A 25,924-nucleotide genomic window follows, 5' to 3' on the forward strand; every position below is an offset into this window, starting at 1 on the left:
GACTTCGGTTCAAGCTTCTCTGACCGTTCTAAGCTGCTCGCTTAGACGCCTTGCTACATAAGAACATAAGAAAATGCCATACTGGGTCAGACCAAGGGTCCATCAAGCCCAGCATCCTGTTTCCAACAGTGGCCAATCCAGGCCATAAGAACCTGGCAAGTCCCCCAAAAACTAAGTCTATTTCATGTTACCATTGCTAATGGCAGTGGCTATTCTCTAAGTGAACTTAATAGCAGGTAATGGACTTCTCCTCCAAGAACTTATCCAATCCTTTTTTAAACTGCACTAACCACACCCTCTGGCAACAAATTCCAGAGTTTAATTGTGCGCTGAGTAAAAAAGAACTTTCTCCGATTAGTTTTAAATGTGCCCCATGCTAACTTCATGGAGTGCCCCCTAGTCTTTCTACTATCCGAAAGAGTAAATAACCGATTCACATCTACCCGTTCTAGACCTCTCATGATTTTTTTTTCCAATTTTTTATTTATTGAATTTTTATTTCAATTACAATTGAAACATTTACATAAGAAAAAGGAAAAACAATAAGAAAAATTTTTAGGAAAGATTCCAGATATTCATTCTAGATTATTACTAGACATAAATTGTTTCCCATATCATAAGCAAATGGGGAGATCCAATATATTTAAAGCAGTAATAAAGAAGAAATTTATAACAATCTTATAAGATAACAACACAAGATTATTTGCAGGTATTTTCTTTTAAATTGCCTACCCTTCTGTTCCTAACCAGAGTGAGAGTCCAGGTATGTGCGTAGTTGGTCTAACTCAGTAAATATATACTTGTTGTTATTATAAACCAATAAACATCGATATGGGTATTTCAAATTAAACTTAGCCCCTCTAGATACAACTTCGTTTCTCAAATTCAAAAAAGCTTTTCTTTTCTCTTGAGTTCTTTTTGTGATATCTGGGAATACTTACTTGAAAACCATAAAATAATGCAGAATGATTTTTAAAGGATCTTCTCAATACTTCATCTCTGTCAGATATTTGTTGAAAAGACAGAAAAACTGTTTCACGCTCCTCAATCTTAGCTTCAAATGATTTCTCAATGAAATCTGTCAGATTGTCAGAGGAGTTATCTTTAACCATCGGCTCTTGTTCCTGAGATGCTCTATCTGCTCCTTTCTTTCCTGGGGTATAATAAACCCTCGTCAGTATAGGCAATTTTTCCTCCGAATATATCAAAATATTTATAAAGTAGCTCTTAATTAAGTCCTTTAAAGGCATCCATTTTGTTTTCAGAAAGTTGAGAATCCTCAAGTTATTTCTCTGCATCTGGTTTTCTAAGAAATCCAATTTACCATTCACAAATGATTCAGACTTTATGAGGTTAACCTGAACTTCTTTTATATTACTAATCTCTTTATCCAAATTCACAACTTTAGTTTCCATTGTCTGGACTCTCATATCCAAGCCTTTAGATTTCTCTAAGCTCAATTTTACTGCATTGGTTAAGTCCACTATAGCTTTATTCATTACTGTTAGAGCTTTCCATATTTCTTCGGAGGTTACCTTGTCTGGAACACTCAGTGGATGTTTCAACGTTATGCAGATCCCTTCTTCTTCACCTCCTTGGTTCAGAGGGCCCTCCTCATCTCGTTCCACACGCTCCGCTCCAAACTCACTTCCCCTGGAGCCTGTACTTCCCAGGCTCACCGAAGCCGGCACACAATCTGTGCTGCTTCTCTGGGGATCTGTTGTTCCTGTGAGTTGGTCCGGCGAGATTCCCTGCTGTTGACCCAAATCTCCTTGCATCGGGGGTTTGCAGGAGAGAGAGGGGGTTGTAGGCACGCCGGGACTAAGAGAAATCTCGTCGGCCAAGGCGTGTGACGTCCGCTCCATGCCATCAACGCCAGCAGCTCCCCTCACCGGCTCAAACTGCAAACCAGGGAACGAATCTTCAATCCGTGTTTGCCGAAGTAATGGTTCTGGCGTCGAGGCCGAAACCTCTCTTATCCTGGCCTTGCGTTTAGTATGCGGCATCGAAACAGAAGAAATTCTCTCGGGGAAATTTTTAGCAAGGCAAGAAAATCCAAAAATGCGGAGCTAAATCATTTCCGTGTTCACTTTGTGGTGGCCATCTAGGATCTTGACCTCTCATGATTTTAAACACCTCTATCATATCCCCCCCTCAGTCGTCCCTTCTCCAAGCTGAAAAGTCCTAACCTCTTTAGTCTTTCCTCATAGGGGAGTTGGTCCATTCCCCTTATCATTTTGGTAGCCCTTCTCTGTATATTCTCCATCGCAATTCTATCTTTTTTGAGATGCGGCGACCAGAATTGTACACAGTATTCAAGGTGCGGTCTCACCATGGAGCGATACAGAGGCATTATGACACCCTCCTGGGATCTTGCTCCTTACGAAGCTCTAGACACCCGCTTCTTGGGGGTCTCTCGCTTCCAACCACCCTTCAGGGTTTCTACTAACTAGACAACCACTCCTCGGGGGTCTCTCTCTCTTTCTAATTATTTCAGGATTCTGGATTATCAGGTACTCGCTCCTCGAGGCCCTACCAGTCTGTGTATCCTGCATCACAGACCTTCGGTCCTCCCACCATCTTCATCACCAGGAAGATGCCACACTGTGAGTACCTCTACGATCCAGTGCTCCAACTTCACCCACCAGGCTCGACCTTGCTTGCACCGTGGGCTCCCAGCTATCTTGAACATCTGGGTGAGACTTCTAGATCTGAGACTGTCTGAACGTATAGGTACCTTGAGGACTTCAGTGTCTTTTCTTCCTACATCATACCATCTATCTACAGCAGTACAATAAAGCTTTCCACCTACAAGTGTCTGCTCTCTGAGGTTAGCCTATCACTGTGGTTCCCCACGGGGCCCCTCTCTGTGAGAGGAGTCACCTCCACAGCGACTAAGGGTCCACACAATGCCACAAACACAGCAGAGGATAACCAATTGGACAGTGCTATATCAGGCTACAAATTATATCACAATGATAGGGAGAATCAACTTGGTGGAGGGTGTAGCACTTTATGTCCGGGAGGGTATAGAGTCCAACAGGATAAAGATCATACAAGAGACTAAATGCTCAGTAGAATCTATATGGGTAGAAATCCCATGTGTGTTTGATAAGAGTATAGTGATAAGAGTATAATACCATCCACCTGGCCAAAATGATCAGACAGATCATGAAATGCTAAGAGAGATCAGGGAAGCTAACCAATTTGGCAGTGCAGTAATAATGGGAGATTTCAATTACCCCAATATTGACTGGGTAAATGTAACATCAGGACATGCTAGAGACATAAAATTCCTGGATGGAATAAACAACTGCTTCATGGAGCAATTGGTTCAGGAACCAACGAGAGAGGGAACTATTTTAGATTAAATTCTTAGTGGAACACAGGATTTGGTGATATATCGGTGGTGGGGCCACTTGGCAATAGTGATCATAACACTAATGACCGGAAGGAGGACGATATGTAAATCTAGAGCTCCAAACACACACTACATTTTAAAAGGGAAGCTTTGATAAAATGAGGAAAATAATTAGAAAAAAAACCCCAGAAAGGTGCAGCTGCAAAGGTTAAAAGTGTATAACATGCATGGACACTGTTTAAAAATACAATCTTAGGAACATAGTCCTGATGTATTCCATGCATTAAGAAAGGTAGGAGGAAGGCAAAACGATTACCGGAATGGTTTAAAAAGTGAGGTGGAAAGAGGCTATTTTAGCCAAAAAAAAAATCTTCAAAAATTGGAAGAAGGATCCATCTGAAGAAAATAGAAAAAAGCATAAGCATTGTCAAGTTAAGACAGGCTAAGAGAGAATTTGAAATGAAGTTGGCCGTAGAGGCAAAAACTCAATAAAAACTATTTAAAATATATCTGAATCAAAAAACCTGTGTGGGAGTCGGATGGACAGTTAGATGACCAAGGGATTAAAGGGACTCTTAGGGAAGATAAGACCATTGCTGAAAGACTAAATTCATTCTTTGCTTCTGTGTTTACTAATGAGGATGTTGGGGAGATAACGGGTTCCAGAAATGGTTTTCAAGGGTGATGAATCAGATGAACTGAACCAAATTCCTGTGAACCTGGAAGATGTAGTAAGCCAGACTGACATTTACATTTATATATACATTTATTAAAATTTATGAATCGCCTAACACAGAAAGGCCTAGGCGATGAACAGAACATACATAATCATGACAAACTAAAGAGTAGTAAATCACTTGTACCGGATTGTATGCATCCCAGGGTTCTGAAAGAACTAAAAAATGAAATTTCAGATCTATTAGTTAAAATTTGTAACCTATAATTAAAATCATCCATTGTACCTGAAGACTGGAGGGTGGCCAATGTGACCCCAATATTTAAAAAGGGCTCCAGGAGCGATCCAGGAAACTACAGACCAGTGAGCCTGACTTCAGTGCTGGGATAAATAATGGAAACTATTCTAAAGATCAAAATGGAGAAATTACTTACCTGATAATTTCATTTTCCTTAGTGTATACAGATGGATTCAGGACCAATGGGTTATGTGCTCCCCTGCTAGCAGATGTAGATGAAGTCAGGTTTCAAAGCTGAAGTCACTCTAGATATGCCCCTGTAGTGATCTCAGGCATTCAGTATTCTCTTCAGAAGCCAGTGTGGACCAAATATTATTCAAAAACTTTAGTAAAATTTGGATACAATTTAATAACTTGATTAAAATCTTGATTAAAAATACTGGTGACCAACTGTATTCAACTAAACATAAGCACTGAATCCCAGCAATATTACAGATGCCCTGATCTAGGGATAGGGCGACAGCTTACCTGTAACCTCTTGGAATCTATATTCATCTCATGGGAGATTCCTTGGTACCGTTCATGGGCAGCCGTGGGCGGGATGCTGAGTCCATCTGTCTACACTAAGGAAAACGAAATTATCATGTACGCAATTTCTCCATTTCCTAGTGTATAGATAGATGGACTCAAGAGCAATGGGATATACAAAAGCTACTCCTGAACAGGGCGGGAGGCTGCCCGTGGTCCGGTTAGCACCGCCCTTGCTAAGGCCGCATCCTCTTAGGCCTGGACGTCCAGGCGATAGAATCTGGAGAAGGTGTATAAGGAGGACCACGTCGCTGCTCGACAGATGTTAACGAGAGATGTCGAGGATGGGACGTAGGCCTCCTGTTTTCTTTGGAATGAGAAAATATCGGGAGTAGAATCCTGTCCCCTGCTGAGATCAGGGCACCGGTTCTATAGCCCTGGATTTCAGAAGGGTGGATAATTCTGTTTGAAGTTGAGAAATGTGATTTTCGTTGGGATGAATGTGACTCAGTGGAAAATCTGTTGGAATTGAGAGGAAGTTGAGCTGATATCCTCGAGATATTATGGACAGAACTCACTGATCTGTTGTTACTGTTATCCAGGTGTTGTAAAAGTTGGATAATCTGCCTCCTACAGGGAGTTCTGGTCAAGGATTTTGTGAGTGGCTGAGTTCCCTGGAAATACCTTCAAAAGCCCGCTGCAGGACCTGTTTGAGTAGCAGGTTGGGGCATGGGTGCTCTCTGCAGTCGAGGTTGAGATCTGTGCTGAGGCCTTGATTGTCTGGGCCTGCTTGCAGGAGGGTAAAATCGTTTTTGACGGTAATAGGGTTTCCTCATTTCCCTCCTCTGGGTTCGACGAACAGCATGGGAAGTAGATTCATGAGGTAGGGAGGAGAGCTGTCTTAAGGTTTCATTATGTTCTTTCAGTTGGGAGACTGCTTCTTGGACTTTTGTGCCAAATAAATTGTCTCCTGCGCATGGAAGGTCCACCAATTTCTCTTGGACCTCTGATGCCTTAAGCCAGGCCCACCTTCTGGCACTTATCCCTGAAGCTGCAATTCTGGATGATGTCTCAAAAGAATCGTATGCAGCTCGTACCTCATGTTTTCCAGCTTCAAAAGCCTTTTGGATGAGGTTTTGTGCTGACTCTCTGTATTCTTGGGGAAGAGATGGAATAAAATCCTCCATCTGCTTCCAAAGGTTTCATTGGTATTGGGTGATATACAGCTGATAAGCTGCTATTCTGGAATTTAACATAGCACCCTGGAATACCTTACGACCTAGATTATCCAGAAAATGGTTGTCCTTCCCAGGAGGATTAGAAGAATGCACCCTTGTTCTCTTTGCTTTCTTCTGAGCAGACTCAACCACCACTGAAGTATGTGGTAATTGAGATTTTTGATATCCTGGTGCAGATTGGACTAAGTATGTTGAGTCCATTCTTTTATTGATAGGAAGAACTGTACATGGATGTTCCCACATTCTATGTTGAAGTTGAAGGAGAACATCATGTATAGGTATTGCCATAATTTGCTTGGGAGGATCAACAAATTGTAATACCTCAAGGGTCTGATGACGTAGATCCTGCTCAGACTCTAACTTAAAAGGGATAGAGTCAGCCATATCCTGAACAAAGGCAGAAAAAGTAAGGTCCTCTGGTGGGGACTGCTTTCTTGGGTGTGGTGGAGAAGGGTCAGACATAAAAGTTTCATATGTGTCTGACTGTGAATCACTCCATGTATCGTAATCTGGCGTGTGTGGTCGTGTTTTCTCAGGAGCAGAAGGAGGAGCCACACCAGATGGTCCTGGAATAGGTTCTGGAGGAGAAGAGTCCTCTTCTACTGGATTTGTCGGTAAAGAATCCAGTAAATCCTGATATTTTCTATGGATTGCTGAATATAAGGCTGATTCAGCAGATACTGCATCTCCAGAAGGACCTGGCATCGATAATGTTGTCTGTGGCATCGATGGCATCGTGGAAGTTGGATCAGGAACCGATGGCATCGAGAAAATTCCGGTACGCATCATCGAAGATGTAATCTGATTTGAGGGTAACAACGATGCCATACCGGAAAAAATGGAAGGCCTCGATGTAGATATCGATGAGAAAGCTGTTGAACGCTGCATCGATTTATCCCTCGGTATCAGAGAGGATCCTGGTTTCAGAAAAGAATCCGTTGAGTGCTTGTGAACTGGACGGTGGATGGCACCGAAAGGGTGACTGGCATCGGGACGGTGGCCGGCACCGAGACTGTGGCCGGCACCGAGACTGTGGCCGGCCTCAGGACAGTGTCTGTCATCGATATGGTGACCGGCATTGGGAGTGTACCCAGCATCGGGAGATTTCCCGGAATCGGTGTCGATGGTAACTCTGTCATCGGCACTAGTTGTGCCTGCATCGGTGACGTCTTAGACAAGTCAGATGTCACCGGCATTGGCGAGGTTGCCGGCATCGGTGCAGGCACCGGTAAACTTTCCTTTATAGCCTGTAGGACTGCTTCCTTTATAAACATGGTTAAGTCCTGCGGCATCGGAGCAGACAGCGGTGTAGGTGGAGATGATGCTGTTTGTGTTGTATCTGTCTTAGTAGGCCTATCAGGCATCGAAGTCTCGGTACGTTTAGGCCACTTTTTGATCGGTTCCTCACGGATAGGTGTCGAAGGTGAGGCCGAGGCATGTCGGTGGCGATGTTTATGTTTGGGTCTTACCTCTACCGCTGAGTGGATCGATGATGTCGATGGCGTGGGCGAGGATTTTCCTTCCGAAGTCTGCAATCGGCGCTTTTTTAACAAAACGTTTTGAGGAGCACCTACCGGTGAAGACTTTTTGGAAGTGGATGGAGAGGGAATTAACTGCAAGCTGAAGAGCTGCTGGATCTTTTCTTGGCGCAGTTTTCGTCCCTTGGGTGTCATTTCTTGGCATTTTTCACACGATGAAATATCGTGCTGATCAACCAAACATCGAACGCACTCTAAGTGCGGATCGGTAACAGACATTGTTCGATTGCAAGTCGGACATTTCTTAAACCCCGACGCCATGGTATCATCGACGGCCATCGATGACTGAAAAATGAGATAGCATATATCTTAAAAAAATAACGCTAAGTTACTTCACCAGCCGGTGAGGTGAGACAAAGTGAGATCCCATGAGGGAGAATTTGTGAAAATAATTATGTTATTGTAGAAAAACTGAGAGTACTCTCAGGGGGCTCCGGTGTCCGTGCTGCTATCCAGCGGCGCGGAAAAACGAAGACTGAAGTGAGACACCTGTGGCAGAGAATATCATAGCATGCTGGGCATGCTCAGTGGCCTCACAGGGCCAGTCAAAAGTTTCTAGAAACTTTGACAGAAATTTTCCCGCACTAGGGCTCCGTTACTGATGTCACCCATATGCGAGGACTAGCATCCTGCTTGTCCTGGGATAATAAAAAAAACACCCTCTAACTTCCTTTCAAATATATGTCTTCAAGGGTGTGCCTTCACAATTGTCTCATCTAGCTGCTGGAGAGAGAAAACACTGATCATACTGGTTCTATTAGGGACATATATGGGAGTGATATCATTTAAAGAATTTTAGAATTCTGTTTCCAGTAGCTGGATAAGAGGATAAAACCAATCTATTCCTGACCAGTGGAGCAGAAGGCAAAGGATAAAAAGCTAATTGAAGGTGAAAATACCACCATCTTTGCAGATGTAAGAGGCTGATGTAATTAGGCATGCTAAACTTTACTCACAATTTAATAAAGGTATTTAGTGCTCAAAAAATGGTGCTGGGCAGTATTTTCCACAGTCAAGAGATTCACATATACCCAGATTTTGTCAGGCCAACACAGGAAAGGAGAAGGGATTTTTTAGCATTGAAATCCCAAATTACAGCATTAGGCTTTTCTTTTGACTTAAGATACCCATGTAAAAGTGTATCATTCGCTCCACCAATGAATGCTTTGTGTTTTTCCTTCCGGAACAGCTCAAATTAACTCTAGGAGTGTTAGTATGATAATTCCTAATAATCCCTAAATCAAAGATGTATGATATAATATGAAGATATTGTCATCACATGTTAAGCCAATTTCCTTTTAGGTTTTTGATTAGACTCCCATAAAATTTGAGTCCCAGTCTATATTTTTCCTATGTAGAAAATGTATATCATGTGTTAATTTCCTCTAATATATAAATATAATATGTAACTCATATGTCATGTCATTTTCATATGGTAAGGTATATCTTACTTGTAAAAAAAAAAAATGGTGCTGGTTCTGCTGGAGACCTCAATGAGCCATCATTTTGTAAATGGCCAGTGGGAAAAACAGGAGGAAGTGGTATTCTATATGACAGGTATGCATGGAGAAAGGGGGGGGGACATATAAGGGTGTGGTTAAGCAAGTTTAAAGGGGGGGGGGTTAGGTAGGTAGGTAGGTAAGTAGGTGGAGGGGGGTTAGTGGAAGGTGGGATGGTCCCCAGTGCAGATTCCCTCTGGCTTGGGGGGCCCGGAATGGACCAAACTGACAACAGTTTTTTTAAAGTTAAAAATGGTAGTAAAGTTAGTGCATGTTTTACTTTACTACCACTTTTAGTGAACCAATTTTTTTTTTATTCACGATTTATTACATTGGGCTCCAAGCAAATGAGGATGCTTCATTGCTAACCATCATCAGACAGCTGGGCTTGCTACACTCTGATACATCTTAAGTACAAATACAGCAGACAGTTCAGGGCGAGAGTTCTAAATAAGGGGCTGTGAGCCTAAGACAAGATGTGGACCTTTTATTACACCTGCAGCAACACAGCCATGTCCATCCAAAAACCACGGACACCTCAGTGTTGTCACAAATACCATCAGCTACAGGAAGTTTGTGCTGTCCCACAGCATGGAGCTCCTGTCAGGCTCCATGGCTTGCTCAAATTAAAGTCTCCAAAAACCCTAACTACACAACTTGCTATTGCCACACTTTACCTCCATTAAAAAACATAATCACAACTTACAATGCATTTGTCAAAATTCCTTTTGACGGTCACCAGAACGTTTCCCAGAGTAGTGCTGAGGAAGGAAGCAGGATCTGCATTTTCTGCTGTCCATACATGGTGACTCATTTTAACCAGCATGTACAGGGAGTTGAAACTGTCAATCTTGTCACCCAAGGCTATTAAATTATTCAGCTCCACCTCGATACAGCGAAATATTTTGGTCATCATCTGACGGATAATGTCTTTCCTAATGTAAAAAAAAAACCAAAAAAAACCTTTTTTTCCATGGTTAACAAAAATAAAACATCTTCAATAAAGTTAGAAAATAATGTTTAAGGTCACAATGTTATCTATCTATACATTTTTTTTTTTTTGTAATTTGTTTATTCGACAAAAACCATAGGGGCGGATTTTAAAAGGCGCGCGAATAGCCTACTTTTGTTTGCGCTCCAGGCGCAAACAAAAGTACGCTGGATTTTAGTAGATACGCGCGGAGCCGCGCGTATCTGCTAAAAACCTGGATCAGCGCGCGCAAGGCTATGGATTTTGTATAGCCGGCGCGCGCCGAGCCGCGCAGCCTACCCCCGTTCCCTCCAAGGCCACTCCGATTTCGGAGCGGCCTCGGAGGGAACTTTCCTTTGCCCTCCCCTCACCTTCCCCTCCCTTCCCCTACCTAACCCACCCGCCCGGCCCTGTCTAAACCCCCCCCTTACCTTTGTCGGGGGATTTACGCCTCCCTCTGGGAGGCGTAAATCCCCGCGCGCCAGCGGGCCTCCTGCGCGCCGGGCCGTGACCTGGGGGCGGGTACGGAGGGCGTGGCCACGCCCCCGGACCGCCCGGGCCGTAGCCACGCCCCCGTACCCGCCCCAAAACGCTGCCGACACGCCCCCAAAACGCTGCGACGACCGGGCCCGCCCCCCGACACGCCCCCGACACGCCCCCCTCGGAGAACCCCGGGACTTACGCGAGTCCCGGGGCTCTGCGCGCGCCGGGAGGCCTATGTAAAATAGGCTTCCCGGCGCGCAGGGCCCTGCTCGCGTAAATCCGCCCGGTTTTGGGCGGATTTACGCGAGCAGGGCTCTGAAAATCCGCCCCATAGAGTACATACTATAGAACAAGAACAATCTGATGTTAATAATACATTTGCATTGTATACTATAACATATCACCATTGAGCATCAATACAAATGACAGATTGGACTACTCTGGCTTATTTGATTGTCGATTGTTATTTTTTATTCCAATTCACTACCTCCCTTTTTCCCCCAGCTAAGATCAAGTAAATCTGTGTTCAAATCTACTGCCGCAAAGTCTAAATTTTATCTCCATACAATTTATTCAGCCCTCCCCAAAACCCACCCTCCCACCAGAAGCATAACACTAAATCAAACTTTACATCCCTGGAGATCATGGACCAGTATTAACACGTTTCTGTCACCATTGTACATATGGTTGCCACAGTTTCTCGAACTTGGGGAGAGTTGCTTTCGCTTAAAGGCAGTGAGTCTATTTAACTGGTAAATTCGAGCAAGTCTCATGCAAACTTTGCATAGAGGTGGGGCCGTTGGGTTTTTCAAAAAAAAAAAAAAAAAAAGCTATGTCCCCTCGGGCTGCCAAAATTATTTGTGAGGATAAAGAATTCACCTCTCATGCCTGGTCTTCATCTGGTATATTTAAAAGAAAAACCATGGTTCTTTAAGAATATTAGCACCTACTATCTCATATATTAACCCCACTATACCATCCCAAGATTCCGAAATAACAGGACAGTCCCACCATATATGAGGAAGTTGCCTACCTTACCGCAGCTTCTCCAACAACCCTCATCCATCTTGGGGTATAGCTTATGTAAGCGAGCAGGTGTGAGATACCAGCGGAATAGTAATTTATAACTATTTTCCACAATGGCTGCTGAGATAGAAATTTTTTAACGGAATTAAAACATAAATCCCAATGCTTATCTTCCAGCTCTCGACCCAGATCTTTCTCCCAGCTTTGAATATGTGGAGGAGGAGAACTAAGATCTTTATTTAACATGCAATAAATTCTAGATATTCCCTTCGTGAGTAAATGGGTTCTATCACGGAGCCCTTCAAACAAGGACTTTCCCTTCTGCAGACTCTCCTGCAACTTCTTCTGAGACACAAAATGAATGACTTGTAAATAAAAATAATAGTCCGATTTATCCAAACAGAAAACTTCCTGTAGTTCCTGGAAGCTTATCATCTACACACCATTCCATAAGTGTTCCAGTCTGTTACATCCTTCCCCCCCCCCCCCCCATCTTCTTGCCCCTCTGCCAGCGTAACCAGGAAGAAACTCTATTCATGAATATAGGGGATCTGTAAAAACATGATCTATCTTCCACTAACTCACATTTTCACTTGTCCCAAATTTTCAAAGTTAAAGCAACTGGAGGGGGTATTGGCAAGCGGATGCACCGGGCTTTACTCGGTAGCCATACCAAGGTATCTGGAGGAATGTTGTTTAATAAAGCCACTTCTAGACCTACCCACTGCTTCCCCTCACACCTCATGCCAATCGAAAATAAACCTCAACTGCACCGCACCGTAGTACCAAGCCAGACATGGGACTCCCAACCCCCCCCATCTTTGGGAAAAATTAATACCCGACGCCCCACCCTTGAAGGATGTCTCCTCCAAATAAAGTGAAGACATTTGCATTCCCATAAAGATAATTGAGTATCAGGGATTTCAACAGGCAAGGACTGGAAAAGGTAATTTAACCTGGGGAGCGCATTTATTTTTATAGCGCAATTCTACCCAGCCAGGATAAATCAAGCCTTTCCCACTTGCTTAGATCATCCGATATTTTTTCCCAGAGACCACAGTTGATTTCATAAAGTTTTTCCAAATTTGCACCTACTTTAATTCCCAAATACTTTACTTCCGACTTCTGAATCTTAAAGGAGAATTTTCTCTCAACTTCCAATACAGCCTCCTCGGCCATGGATACGTTCAGGAATTCTGACTTTCCCGCATTTAGTTGATACCCCGAGAGTTTACAAAAACAGGTGATTTCCTGCATCAGGAATGGGAGAGACTTCTCTGGACAAGTAACAGTAAATAGTATGTCGTCCGCAAACTGGATAATTTAAATTCCTGATTTTCCACTGTTACTCCTTGAAACCCTGTATTTGCTTGAATTTTAATCGCCAGTGGATCAAGATAGAGAGCGAAAAGCAATGGTGATAAGGGACAACATTGGCGTGTGCCACGACCTATCATAAATACCTCTGAGTATCCACCATTAACTTTTATACAGGTGCTGGGATTGCTATACAATTGGCATATCCAGGTGGAGAAATTCCCTCCCAACCCCAGATTCTCCAACAGAATAAATAAGTATTCCCAGTGGTCCAGAACAAATGCCTTTTTCGGCATCTATTGTAAGCAGAGCCATTGGGACTTGAGTGATTTGGGCGCTTCAGATCAGCTTGATCTGGATGAATGAGTGCATCTACCACCCCCCCCTGTAGTCTATTGGCTAATATTTTTGCCAAAATTTTTAAATCTATGTTTTTGAGAGGGATGGGTCTATAGGAACCACACAAGGTGGCGTCCCTCCCAGGTTTCAGGAGAACCGTAATACCTGCTGCATTTGTATCACTGGCAATCTGATTAGAGGAAAGCAGGCTATTAATAGCTAATGTGAAAAGCCAAGCAATCACAGCACTAATATGCTTATAAAAACCTGCCGAGAATTCATCGAGCCCCAGGGCTTTCCCATACTTCAGCTCTTTTATCACCTGGGTAACCTCAAATTCTGAAATTTCTTTATTTAATTTTTCCTGTTGGCTAGGGTCTAAGGAGGGTAAATGAAGATTGCTCAGATAATCAAGAATATCCTGTCTGGTAGCGTATAGCTCCTGATAAAATTGAAAAAACCTGGTTTGTATAGCCTCGCTGTCTGGTATTTTCCCGGCCCTACCTTTAATTTTAAGAATTTGGTTCTGTAAAATCTTAGCTTTCAGTTTCCTGGCTAACAATTTACTAGCCTTATTTCTTCCTTCAAAGGATTCCTGTTTAACTCTGTCCATCTGTTATGCTATATCCGCCATATCTATAGCTTTCAGTTCGTCCCGCAACTTTTCCATCTGCCCCCCCCCCCCCCCCAGTTTCGCATCTACATGTCTCTTGTGCTTGACTTCTAACTTGGCTAAATTCTCCACTAGCTGTAGGTGCTTTTCCGCTCGTGTTTTCTTTAGATAGGATGCTCTAGCTATTAGTTTACCCGAGGCTACCACTTTAAAACATTCCCAAATGCTACCTGCAGAAACCTCCCCATTCTCATTATCAACCAGATATTCACCCATTTCTTTATTTAACCGCATGCAGAAGTCCATATCCTCCAACAGGCTCTCAATAAGTCTCCATACCCTTTTCCTGGATTACCCCCCCCCCCCGCCCCCAATCCCGTGAAGGAGATCCAGACCACTGCCTGAACTGACCATGTAATGGAATGAATCCCAGAATCCCACACCTTGTTTACCATAGCTTTGTCAACTAGAAAAAAAATCTATCCTAGAATACACATTGTGTGCTTTAGAAAAAAAATGTATAAGTGCATTCAGAGGGAATACAAGAGCCTCCAAACATCAACCAGGTCCCAGTCTGCCATTAGGGTTTCCAAGTCCTGCCTATCAGATTTATCAGCTCCCCCAGTTCTCCCCCCACTGTTTGTCTAGAAACGGGCCACTGTTTGTCTAGAAACGGGTAGCGGGTAATATTGAAATCACCCCTACAATTATGTGGCCCTCCACCCATTTATGCAGTATCTTCGAAAAGTTCTCCAAAAACCTCCCCGCCTCACATTAAGACCATAGATATTTGCAACAGTATAATTTTATAATTAGGTATCTCCCTTCCAAATCCATAGGGACCGAGATTACATCCACCACCATATTGTGCGAAATGAAAATGCCTACATCACTGTATTTAGACGTGACTGTGGCAGATGCAAAGAATTGCAGTGGGAAGTGTTTGGAGAACAGCAAATGTTCATGTCTTTTACATAGATGGGTTTCCTGACACATAAGAATGTCCACTTTCATAAGTACTGCATCCTGTAATAACTTTTTTCGCTTAACATAAGTATTGAGGCCTTTCACATTCCAAGAGAGGAATCTCAAAGCCCCCATGATTTCAGCAGTAGCAAGTCTCCCTCTATCCTATATATCACCCCTCCTAAGCTATAGAAAGCTCCCCTACTCAGGCAAAAATAAGCGGATAACCTTCCTTGGCTTCTGCCGCATATACCTTACCAAAGTATCCAGGTTTAAATCTCATCCTGTCCACCCCCAATTCCCTCCCTCCCTCCCACCCTCTTTCCCCCTGCCTTCCCCACCTATCCCCCCCTAAACTATACCAAAAATGAGGAATAACGCCACAATAATTTCCTGGCAGCACACCGAGCCATCCGTGCTTGATAATAAATTGTAACTGTATGAAACCTCCCTTAAACATTAACAAAATGAGGAAAAACTCAATGATCTAGCATCACCAGCTTCAAAACAGTTAACTCTTGATCAGGTTCGAAACCCTGGTGGGCCCACGATGTCATGCTAATCAGGTAGCAGGGTCTCGCTTTGGGATAGAACCTCGAGAGTGCCTGCGCAGCCTCTTTCCTCCATTCTGCAATCGATGCCATCTTGCGGTAAAGTCTTTCCCAGGTGTTGCTGCCAGATGACACGGTCTGATAGTCATACCAGCTTGTAGTATCTGTAGGGCTTCTTTCACTGTGCAGACCCTCAATGACACTCCACTTATGGTAAATTGCAGGCCGAACGAGAACAACCATTTGTAACAGTGACCTCCTGCATGAAGAACCTGAACGACTTCTTTAAAGTCTCTCCTTTTCTTTATAGTCATAGGGGAAAAGTCCTGAAATATTTCTATTTTATGGCTATGCCATTGAATAACTTTCAATTGTCTCGGTTCCGCCATTACTTGTTCTTTGACCGCAAACTCATGGAAGCAGACTACTATGTCTCATGGAAGATTATTTTGGGCCCTAGCCCTAGCTAAAACTATGTTGCTCACCGACTCTGCCTCTCCTTTCATGGGGTTTAATATAGAACTCCATATGTCCATGATCACTTTTTTGGCAGTCCGAATATGCTTCTTCCTCAGGTATGCCTCTGAACCTGAAATTGCTCCTCCTGGAGCGGTTCTCCAAGTTTTCTACCCAGTCTTTCAATTTAACATTTTCTTCATGTAGGGCCTACAGAGCTTGCTGCACCTCCTCTGCTGCTGTTTCCTGGTCTTCCTGCCTTTGCTCCACTGCTTCTAATTGGAGAACTCACTCCTCAGTTTAGCAACTATAGTCTGTAGTTCTTGCTTTAACAGTCCCATGTCTGCTCTTATCTCCCCAAACCAGTGCTTAAAGTCTTCCTGAGAAAGAGGCTGTTCTGGCTGCTGCAATCGGCCTCCTCCCCCGTTGTTTTACCTGCTGCACCAGCATCATTTTCTTGTGGAGGCCGCTCAACAGAGTCGCCAGGATTGTCATTTCGGAGTGCTCAAAGGAGAAGTGCTTTAGATCGGGCACTTTCTTCCGCACTGACATTGTGGGTTTGTTGGCCAGTGAAATATATGTTTAAAACCAGCCATGCTACAGGGCCGCCTGCAAGACGGAAGGGATAGTTAAAATCAGGCTCGGAGTGATTAGTTTAGTCTGCCATTCTTCAGCGTGACGTCACTTCCTCCTTCTATACATGTTTACATGATCAGTAAGGGGTATCTCTTTCTTTGAGTAGCAATGTGCAAGCAATTTGAAACTAATTTAAACCCAGATCTCACACAGTACTGAAATGCTGCTCTGTTAGTAAATAAAATAGATTCAGGAAAAGTCCACCTGCTCCAATAGCAGCGAGAGCAGGAAGCATAGGCCTGCTATGCTGCCGGGTGGGAGAGAAAAAAAAAAAAAGAGGAGTGTTAAGCCTGTCCCAGAACAGGAAGCAGCAAACCATCCCGCAGGGTAGGAGCAATAAGAAGAGAAGGCTGGATTGGCCTGCTCCGTGAAAACAGGATGCAGCAGTCCATGCATAGGATGAGAGAAAATGAGCAGGGGAAAAATAGTGATGCCCCTGCAACAGAAGATGGAAGCAGTGTTGGCCCCATACAGAAGCAGGAAGCTACTGGCCCTGCATGTCAAAGAAGCTGTTAGATACAATTACTGGTTCTGCAGTTCATACACAATAATATTAATATGCACAGTAGATGTCACGTTTGGCCGACTTCACCACCAGGCCCCAGCCCTTGGTATGGCTCAGACGTCATCTTCCTACTCCCACCGGTGTCCTCCATAGTGGCACATGTACAGCAACACATACTAAATAGGTGCCACGGCAGGAAACCCAAGGACTGGTGCTTCCTAGTAACATCACACGGCTGGGTATTTAAACCCAGCTATGACTCCAGCAACCTGCCTCAGCAACAGGTCTTCCTGCTCCTGCAGTATGTGTTGCTATAGCATTCCTGCGTTCCAGCCATTCCTCGTCCCTGCCTTGCTTTCATTCTAGTTTTGATCTCCTTGTATTGACCTCCTCTTGAGACCTTGACCACTTCTTACTTGTCGCCTAGACCGGACCTTCATCTTGGACTCTGACAAATTTTCTTGTCTGCTGACTGCCCTGACTTCTAGCCTGTCTCCAGTATTTCCTCGTCTGCTACCTGCCCCGACTCCAGCCTGTTTCTGGACTCTCGCTGTCTGACCTCCCTTGGGATCCACTTAAGTCCTGCTGGCCACCAGAACCCAAGGGTTAAACCTGCAGGGGGAGGTGGCTGATATAGGTGAAGCTCCAGCCTATCCCACTCCAGAGCGTGTTCACTAGCTATTGGCTTGGGCCTAGTAGATTCACCTATTAGGTTGCATCAACCACGCCATGACACTAAGGGCTGACAGTCACCACACTCAGCACAGCAGATTGATTAATACCAAGAAGAGGAGATAAGGGACAAGGAGATGGGAGTAAAAAGGAAAAGGAGGGGAGGGGGAGGTAACTGTGCAGGAAACTGCTCTCATAGCTACTCTTTTCCATTACGGTACTACTCAAGACTAGAAAATTCCATCAGATTTTTTCCAGCAGCTCTGGGGAACAATCTGAAGTGGATTCCCTAATCTGAGGAACCTAAAATGCATTTTGTAGAATCCATTTTGGATTTTGCAGCAGATTCAGCATTTTATTCAAAAGATGTCTGTCAAATTGCCTCAACAAATCCATGAATTTTTCCACAAGTTTATCAAAACAAGTCATGAACCTCTTAAAAAAAATTCATACACCCTCTACTTATGAAGGATTCAAGAAGTGATAGAACAGATTAACAAAGCTGAGGCACCCTCTTTCAGGATCCTCAGGAGGCAACTCTCAGTGCAAGAGAAATGGTGCTTAGTAACCATATATACTTATGGTGCAAGAACACAGAAAACTAGCAAAAGATCCAAATAACTGCCATTCAACAGAAGAGACACAAAGTATATGCTTGGAGCTTTTACTACTTTCTTTAATAGTGGAACAAGGCATGATCATTAGAATTTTGCATGTCCATTACAACACAATGGCTGCACCAAACACCATCTCTCCCAGGAAGACAGGTTGTGCAATTTTAAGATATATAAAAGCTGACTGATTACCGGGCTCAGGAAACAAACCTGGGCTCTTGCGTGGCAGCATTCAGCACTGCTACTAAACCATCATCTCTATTGTGATATTTTATTTATTTTAAATTTAGCTTCATATCAAGATTTCCTTATAGAAAGGAGGACTGGAACTACAGTGCCATCTGCTAACAAGTGGCAGAAAGCTATGGATTTCCACAGAGTCTCCTACTACATGACAGGGAGTAGAGACATACAGAAATCCAAATCAATAAGGTACTGTAGTGTGCTCTTCACTCTCTTGGAATCCAGAATAGCTTTAACCAGGTATTCTTCATGATCATGGATCTGGACTGGAAGAGAGAACATCTTGTACCCCCTGAAATAGGCTCTCGATGATTGATTTTAACAGGGATACAAAGAATACAGGAAGGATTCCCAAGTAGCAATGTAACTAGCTCACATGTAATGGGGTTGACCTGGCACATGATGGAATATGATACCAGATATCGGTGATCCAGCTTTCTGCAGAGTCATCTTGACTTTAGGATTTTAGTAGCTACCCACACCTTTTGTCTCATGGTATATACAGACCCCCTACTTTTTCAGTCAGCCTGTCACTTATAGGCCCCCCTCTGAGGTGTCTAGTTGATCCACAGGCTCTTTCTGGCTCTGGTTTAACTACTGGATACCATTTGATGTGACTGGAGTGAAGATTCAGGGGTAACATACAGGTAGTATTAGGGTGTGAAACCCATAGTGTGCAAAAAGAAGAGTGATGAGTGGAAGAGTGCTCAGCATTATTGGAAGTGAACTCAGCATATGGTAGGAGTTCTACCAAGTCATCCCAGTGGTAACTGAGCTGACTTCGTAGATATTACTCCAGTATCTACTGACTTGCTCCATTCACCCATCTGTTTGAGGATGATATGCAGTGGAAGTACAAGGCTGGATAACCAAAAGACAATGGATGATTTTCCACAAGTGTGAAAAGAACAGCAACCTGTATTTGCAAATGATGCGATTGGGAAGACCATGGACCCTGAGGACATGATTTAATAGGGCTCAGACTATTTCCTCAGCCATAGGTAGGTGGATGAAGGGCCGAAAATGAGCCATCTTGGAGAATAGGCCAATCACAACCAGTATCATAGTGTTATACTGTGAGAGTGGAAGATCAATGATATAGTCTAGGCCAGTGGTTCTCAATAGGTGTGTTGGGATACACTAGTGTGTTGCGAGGTCATGGAAGGTGAGTTGCAGACACAGCAGAAGGATGTTCTTTCCTCATGAGTCTGGACAGGCGCTGGCTGATTTCTCCTTTATTGGGTATGACAGGAAGCTACTCTTGCTTCCTTCTCCTCTTCCTAGCCCAGTGGGAGGTTATTCCCTTCTCTCTCACCCAGATCAGAGCGAGATATCACCGACTTCTGTTCATATGGGTCCAGCAAGACATGAACTTTATCTTTCTCTGCCTGGCAGTGAGGCTGCCGATTCTCTCTTCACCCCATGGGGCCTGGACATGAAAGTAGGAGCATGAGGAAGAGAGGTGTGTGCTCTATAGATCCACTGTTGACTTCCGCTGCTGCTGCCTCTCCTTCCTCCTCTCCTCAATGCTTCTTGCTGTCATCTGCTGCTGGTAAAGTGAGAGGGAGACTCTGGATTGCACTGAAGGCTTATGCTGGCTGGGAGTCAGGAGGAGGGGGAAATGTGCTGGGCAGGAAGGCCTTGGGAGACAGGGAGTCAAGGAGTCTGTTGGGTAAAAAGGGGTGGGGAGGATAGATGGAAGTGGAGGGAGAGATGAGGTGTGGAGCTTGCTGGGTAGGGGAGAAGGGAGGCCAGGGATGCTGAGCAAGAAATGATCCTGTAGCAAGGACCTGCTCTACAGGTGATTTATTGTCCTCTCACACTGAGGACAAGTCTCCCAGGGTTACTGCCCAGGAGGGAAGGGTTAGGCCGGCCATCATAGTTGGTGATTCAATTATTAGAAATGTAGATAGCAGGGTGGCTGGTGGACATGAGGATGGCCTGGTAACTTGCCTGACTGGTGCGAAGGTGGCAGACCTCACGCGTCACCTAGATAGGATTATAGACAGTGCTGGGGAGGAGCCGGCTGTCGTGGTACACGTGGGCACCAAAGACATAGGAAAATGTGGGAGAGAGGTTCTGGAAGCCAAATTCAGGATCTTAGGTAGAAAGCTTAAATCCAGAACCTCTAGGATAGCATTCTCTGAAATGCTTCCTGTTCCACGTGCAGGTCCCCAGAGGCAGGCAGAGCTCCGGAGTCTCAATGCGTGGATGAGACGATGGTGCAGGGAAGAGGGATTCAATTTTGTAAGGAACTGGGGAAACATTTGGGGAAGGGGGAGACTTTTCCGAAAGGAAGGGCTCCACCTTAACCAGAGTGGAACCAAGCTGCTGGCACTAACTTTTAAAAAGGAGATAGAGCAGCTTTTAAACTAGAACAAGGGGGAAAGCTGACAGTCACTCAGCAGTGCATGGTTCGGAGAAATGTATCCTTGAAGGATACTAATGAAACAGGAGAGTTAGGGCACCCAACAGAGAGGTTCCAATAAAAGCAAACGTAGTCCATTTGCCTATATGTAAAAAACCACCAAAACTAATGATTTCCAAATTAAGCAGGTTGTTAATACAAACAAAAAACACACTTTGAAATGTCTGTATGCCAATGACAGACATCTAAGAAGTAAGATGGGAGAGTTAGAGTGTATAGCAGTAAGTGATGAGATTGACAATTGGCATCACTTTGTGGAAGAAGGATAACCAATGGGACAGTGCTGTATCAGGGTACAAATTATCTCTCAACGATAGGGAGGATCAACTTGGTGGAGGTGTGGCACTTTATGTCCAGGAGGGTATAGAGTCCAACAGGATAAAGATCATACAAGAGACTAAATGCTCAGTAGAATCTATATGGGTAGAAATCCCATGTGTGTTGGGTAAGAGTATAGTGATAGGAGTATACTACTGTCCACCTGGACAAAATGGTCAGACAGATGATGGAATGCTAAGAGAAATCAGGGAAGCTAACCAATTTGGTAGTGCAATAATAATGGGAGATTTCAATTACCCAGTTCAGTCGGTGCAAGAAAGTACCGTGTTTCCCCGAATATAAGACAGCGTCTTACTTTCTTTTTACCCCCAAAAGTCCCACTATGTCTTACTTTCAGGGTATGTCTTATATTGGAAAAAAAACCTGAGTGTTCAAAAAAAAATTATTTTTAAATACCTGTCGGAGGGCCGCGTGGGTCCAGGCGGCTGGCGGCGGGAGCCGGGTGGTCGCGTGTTAAATCTAGGCCGCGGGCGGGTGGGCGCTTGTTCCAGGCGGCGGCGGCGGCGGGGGGGGGGGGGGGGGGGAGGGGGGGGCGGGTGGACGCGCGTTAGTTCGAGACGGCCGGCGGGCGGTCGCATGTTAAATCTAGGCCGGGTCGCACAGGCGCGCATTCATTCACTGCCGGTGGGGGCTGCCTCGGCAGCCCCCACCGGCAGTGAATGAATGCGCGCACAGGCCCACAGCGCCTGTGCGACCCCTGCGATTCGGCGTTGGGGGCTGCCGGTGGGGCTGCGGCAGTGAATGAATTCATTCATCCAGGCGGAGGAGCCGGCTGCTTTCGCCGCTGCCGGCTGCTTTCGGCTGCCGCTGCCGGCTGCTTTCGGCGCTCAAGGCAGTCACATGCCGACTGCCTTGAGCGCCGAAAGCAGCCGGCAGCGGCAGCCGAAAGCAGCCGGCAGCGGCGAAAGCAGCCGGCTCCTCCGCCTGGATGAATGAATTCATTCACTGCCGCAGCCCCCACCGGCAGCCCCCAGCGCCGAATCGCAGGGGTCGCACAGGCGCGCATTCATTCACTGCTGGTGGGGGCTGCCTCGGCCCCCACCGGCAGTGAATGAATGCGCGCCTGTGCGACCCGGCCTAGATTTAACACGCGACCACCCGCCGCCCGCCGGCCGTCTCGAACTAACGCGCGTCCACCCGCCGCTGCCGCCGCCTGGAACAAGCGCCCACCCGCCCGCGGCCTAGATTTAACACGCGACCACCCGGCTCCCGCCGCCAGCCGCCTGGACCCACGCGGCCCTCTGACAGGTATTTAAAAATAATTTTTTTTTGAAATGACAGGTACGTCTTACTTTCGGGGGATGTGTTACATTAGCCGACCCCCCTAAAATTCCCACTACGTCTTACTATCAGGGGTGTCTTACTATCGGGGAAACACGGTATATATTCCCATTGAAGATTCAAAGTTATTTATTCAATTCCAGAAGATCACAGTTCATTTATGAAAATCAGGCAACTCCATTTAAATACAATCGGAAAAGATTTAAAGTCCCCCGACACGGTCCGTGTTTCGCGGGAGCTGCATCGGGAGGGACCACAGTAGTTTATAATCTACAATAAAATAACATTTATAAGCAATAGGACATACAAGGCTGCTCTCCCACATTTTCCTATGTCTTTGGTGCCCACATGTACCACGACAGCCGGCTCCTCCCCAGCACTTGTTCTATTAATTAATCAACATGTGTGTCAGTGGGCCCGTCACAGCATCTCGCGAGGGTTGCTCCTTCGCGCCTTTTTTGTCTTTAAATGGCTGTCACTGTCAAAGGACGCTTGCGCTCCTAGGGTGAATCTTAAAATAACATTCAAAGGTATGTTGCAAAGTCTCTATATTTTTCTCTTCACTTGATAACTGCAGCCTTGTATGTCCTATTGCTTATAAATGTTATTTTATTGTAGATTATAAACTACTGTGGTCCCTCCCGATGCAGCTCCCGCGAAACACGGACCGTGTCGGGGGACTTTAAATCTTTTCCGATTGTATTTAAATGGAGTTGCCTGATTTTCATAAATGAACTGTGATCTTCTGGAATTGAATAAATAACTTTGAATCTTCAATGGGAATATATACTTTCTTGCACCGACTGAACTGAGTACTTGCTTATGTGCAAGGTTAGCTTCTATGTAATACTGGATATTGCCGCACGACTGAAGCTCTTAATGGCTGCCACAGATGACTACACATTCAGCTATACTGAAGACGCTGTGAACGCCGTCCTTACTGACACACTTTTCTTCTCAGAGGATCCCTCGGATTTGACTCCTCCGGTATCCTGGACTGACCTTATAAATACTCAAAAACGTCTAACACGTGCAGAGTTACACTCTGCCACACTTATTGAATATTGCAGGGTTCGCCGGATTCCCCAGGGGTTAAGGATCCAAAAAGCACCGAGACTGCACACAGAAAATACGGCTTTCCTAAATCGTTGGAACCAGATCCTGAACAAGTGCTCTCTGGACTTGATGGTCCTGATTATTGAGACCAACCGAGACCTTCACGACTTATTACAGGACGAAGTCACACAACAATTGGACTCTATAAAACACTCTTGTTCAACGGACCTGTTTGACCAGCAACTAGGGGAATTCCAGGAAAACCTGAGGAAATTTAAGTCTGATTTAAAAGCTGTAAAATACAGCAAGTTTCAACGGGACGCGGCTGATTACAGTACAGGATACGTCTACAAATGGATGGCCCAAAAACCCGCAAGAAAAGTCACCTTTGCAGACAGCTCCTCGTCCGGAGACTCGTCCGGAGAGGAATCTCGGACGCAGCGAATACGGGGTCAAACTCGTCGGGGCCGCGCCACGACAGCACCCGCACAATCATCGCGCCCCCCTACTACAGACGACTCCTCATCTGCTCCAGTATTATCTGCCTCGTCTCGCTATTCATCTATAGCGGCCACTTTTTTAGATTCTGGCCACCCACAACCAAGACAAGACACTCGGCAGCTCCGCCCTCGGGGAGTGACCCCTTCTCAGAATACCGGGCAGCCCAGCTCCCAGACTCGTCCAGCTCGCCCTCCTCGATCCCAGGCAGACCTTTGGCAATAATGGAAGACACTGTTTTCAATCTTTCTTCACGCCAATTATCTTCATTTGAATGTCAACTTCTACATAGAGGACTATCATTCGTTCCCACCAATAGAGGGGATGCCTTTGACCTCCAGATCCACCTGCATAGGTTCTTTCGAAGACTGAAATTAAAACTGTTTTTTGCAGATTCTCCGTCAACACTTGATCTATCGGTGGTACATCCGAAGTCAAAATGGACCCCGCCAGGATCTGGTGATGTAACCTTAGGCGCCTTTGAACGCCTTGTATGTAGAGACGTGAATTTAATTTGCTCACAGAAACAGTATATTAGATATAATTTGTCAAAAGAGGAGACCCGTGCTATTGGGGACTTATCCAATGATCCCTCTATTGTAATTAAGCCAGCGGATAAGGGGGGCGGAATTGTTGTTCTTAATAGATCTGATTATGAGGCCGAGGCTCTGAGGCAATTGGGGGACACTTCTTTTTATACACCACTGTCTATAGATCCTACGGAATCTTTACTGCTTGAAATCAAATCTCTGGTACAAATGGCCTTAGATGCACATATTATTACAAATAAGGAAGCCAAATTTTTGGTGACCACTCATCCTGTCAAGCCCTTTTTTTACACCCTGCCGAAGGTTCATAAGTCCCTGACATGCCCACCTGGTCGCCCCATTGTATCCGGTATCGGATCCCTACTGGAGCCATTGTCTCAGTTTGTGGATGTTTTTTTAAGACCCATGGTACCTCATATTAAGTCTTATGTGAGGGATTCCTCCCATTTAATTTCCATCTTGGCCCAGGTGGAGTTCTCTCAGCCCACGATGTTCCTCATAACTTTGGATGTGGTATCACTCTACTCCAACATTCCACAACATGAGGCTCTTTTAGTGATTGAGAAATCCTTGAACTCCCGCCCTATGCCACATCGGGTTACCACCTCTTTTTTAATTCAACTCGCAGAGATTGCCTTAACAAAAAACTTCTTCCAGTTTCAGGACAAAACTTACCAACAAATTAAGGGGACCGCAATGGGGGCGACGATGGCACCCAGTTTAGCATGCCTATATATGGATGATTTTGAGACATCTCATATTTACACCTCAGAATGGTCCCAATTCATCCATACGTGGCTCCGCTTATCTGGACGGGTACAGATATGCAGTTTTTTATTTTCTTGGACTGGGTTAACTCTATCAATCCACATATTCAATTTGATTTCAATATTCATCCCACACAAATATCTTTTCTGGACGTCCTCATTACTTGGACAGTTGACCATTTTGAAACCTCCCTATTCCGTAAAAACACGGATCGCAATACCTTACTTGCTTACAATAGTTGTCACCCCAGGGCTCTGCGTGACAACATTCCTACGGGACAATTTTTAAGACTCCGTCGACTCTGTTCTGACCGTGCTGACTTTCTTGTACAAGCCCAGCATTTGACTGCCCGTTTCCTAGAGAGGGGTTATCCATCCAGGGTTATAAAAAGAGCATTTAAGAGAGCTCTCTATACGCATCGTGAATGGCTGTTCACATCTTCCACTGATGATGTTGATACAACCCTGAACTGTATTCTCCCCTTTTCTGTGGTTGGAAGAACGATTGCTACGATGATTAAAAGACATTGGTCAGCCC

The 25,924-nt window shown here is 44.9% G+C and overlaps 1 protein-coding gene across 3 annotated transcripts in view; it reads right to left on the reverse strand.

Annotated features, from left to right (window-relative positions):
• Nucleotides 1–25,924, reverse strand: part of EXOC1 (exocyst complex component 1) — a 188,249-nt gene that overhangs the window by 36,092 nt on the left and 126,233 nt on the right. For all 3 annotated transcript variants that reach the window (XM_029587384.1, XM_029587375.1, XM_029587366.1), the window contains one exon: nucleotides 9,785–10,013. In XM_029587384.1, coding sequence (XP_029443244.1) covers nucleotides 9,785–10,013 — 229 coding nt within the window. The remainder of the gene's footprint in view (nucleotides 1–9,784; nucleotides 10,014–25,924) is intronic.

The sequence above is a fragment of the Rhinatrema bivittatum genome, chromosome 1 (assembly GCF_901001135.1).
Source record: "Rhinatrema bivittatum chromosome 1, aRhiBiv1.1, whole genome shotgun sequence".
Classification (NCBI taxonomy): Eukaryota; Metazoa; Chordata; class Amphibia; order Gymnophiona; family Rhinatrematidae; genus Rhinatrema; species Rhinatrema bivittatum.